Raw genomic sequence first — 2,132 nt, 5'->3', positions numbered from 1 at the left:
TAGTATGTGGCTTGAGCTCTCCAATCTGTGGTTGGCTACTCTCTAATAAGTTACCTGCTGGGTCCCTAACACTGCTCTTCAAGAATTTAAGTAAACTTTTGTACACTAGGTATTAGTGGCCTTCTTTGTAGAGAGGATGAATATGCTTTATTCTCTTCCAAAGGAGTTAGTTTTGACAAGGCAAAGCTCACAAAATACAATAGGTCAACCTGTTGAGGCCTTCCTACTTTTAGAACATTACCCAAACCATAGACTTCTATGCAAAAATAACAGGAAATACCAATGGATTACCTTGCTGGTATTGATGAAAGGCAACATCTAATTTCCAATAATCACCTTCTCACTCCCTCATCAATGAAATTGGACTTACCTGAATGAGACCTATGAGGATACAGGTGCCAATTTCTTCCTGTCTCCTTCTGTTTTCTTCCTTTAATAATTTTTTTTAGGTTCATGGGAAAATGATTAGGAATTTCTATGTTAATAACCAAGGAACTGTCAAAGAGAGAGAGAGAGAGAAAGAGAGAGAGAGAGAGAGACCAAACACTAACACATTTTTTTTTGTAAGACATGGTAATTTCCCAAGGCTAGTTTAGATAAATACGTTTTCTCCAAGTTCAGGGGCTGCTATTTTCCCTTGCTTCATGAAGTCATCAATAGGTAGACCTTTAGTCTTCAAGATCCATGCAGCTTTGCTCTTTTTTCCTGGATCTACAACTTTAGTCGACTGACTGTCCTTAAACGCCTTTATCTTGGCTTCCTCATACTCTTTCTCTTCTTTCACAGTCATCAGCATGAATTCCGTGTTTGTGCGAAGAGGATCTAGGTTTGTGTAGAAGCGAGGCCGTTCTTTCTTTAGAGGCAGGGTGCTAGTACTTATTTGTGGAACTAGTATTCGGTTGGATTTAATGACCTGCATGCTGGTCAGAGGGCCTATACTACGGACTGCCCCTTCGATTGAACTCGTCAATGGTTCTTTACCCAAGCTGCCATAGAACCTGGAGATAATCATGGGCTGGGGTATGGTAGACTGAACACTGGGACTGTGCAAAGAGTTTTTCAAGTTGGGCTGCAGTTTCTGGATTTTAAGGGGTATATTGGTTTGTTTCACATCTAGAAAAGGATTGCTTGACTTCAACTTATCAACTGCATGTTGAATTGATTTTCCTTTGAAATTTAGGACCTTCCTTGGATATGAAATTGAAGATTGCAAGTCATCAATGGTTTGGATTTGGGGCCTGTGAGGATAAGCAAATTCCTCAGAATTGTGGGCTTTTTGCAGAGCATTGACAGTCAAGAGGAACCGGTCAGGTGTCATCGGGATTTTCCACGACTTTTTCTTTGACTGATTGATCATGTCAATGGAAGTTTTCATATCTGTATTTTCAGACAGAAAGGAAAAAAGGAAATTATCATTCTGTAAAATATATTAAGTAATTAGTCATGAAAACTGAAGCATTCTAATTGTCTCTCATCTTGAGGTCTTGGTGCTGAACGGACATGGATCAGAAGGGCAAAAATCCCTGAAGATGTTAGACATGAGCAGAAGAATGATCGAACAAAGTAAGTTCTTAACAAATATGCTAGCACTTATGTAAAGACTAGCCTCTAGATGTGCTTTTTTTTTGTCAGTCCTGGGGCTTGAACTCAGGGCCTGGGCACTGTCCCTGAGCTCCTTTGTTCAAAGCTAGTGCTCTACCACTTTGAGCCACAGCTCTACTTCTGGTTTTTAGGTGGTTAATTGGAGATAAGATTCTCATGGACTTTCCTGCCCAGCTGGCTTTGAATGGTCATCCTCAGATCACAGCCTCCTTAGTAGCTATGATTACAAGCGTGAACCACCAGTACCCAGCTTAGATGTGCATAATTTTTTTTTTGGTCCTGTTGTGGGGCCTGAACTCTGGGCCTGAGCGCTGTCCCTCAGCTCTTCAGCTGAAGGCTAGTGCCCTACCACTTAAGCCACAGTGCCACTTCCGGCTTTTTTCTTTTTGCTTATGTGGTGCTGAGGAATCGAACCCAGGGCCTCAGGCATGCAAGGCAAGCACTCTACCACTGAGCCAACTTCCCAGCCCCTATTTTATTTTATTTTTAGTGCTGGTCCTGGGGCTTGAATTCAGAGCCTGGGCACTACT

At 41.7% G+C, this 2,132-nt stretch overlaps 1 protein-coding gene across 1 annotated transcript in view; it reads right to left on the bottom strand.

Moving 5' to 3' along the window:
- Nucleotides 1–592: 592 nt before the first annotated feature.
- Nucleotides 593–2,132, bottom strand: part of LOC105983257 (F-box/WD repeat-containing protein 10-like) — a 40,219-nt gene continuing 38,679 nt past the window's right edge. The window contains exon 11 of the mRNA XM_013013098.1: nt 593–1,377. Within this exon, the coding sequence (XP_012868552.1) occupies nt 593–1,377 (785 nt within the window). The remainder of the gene's footprint in view (nt 1,378–2,132) is intronic.

The sequence above is a fragment of the Dipodomys ordii genome, unplaced genomic scaffold (assembly GCF_000151885.1).
Source record: "Dipodomys ordii isolate 6190 unplaced genomic scaffold, Dord_2.0 Scaffold19, whole genome shotgun sequence".
NCBI classification, from domain to species: domain Eukaryota; kingdom Metazoa; phylum Chordata; class Mammalia; order Rodentia; family Heteromyidae; genus Dipodomys; species Dipodomys ordii.
This window is presented reverse-complemented; position numbering and strand designations above follow the sequence as displayed.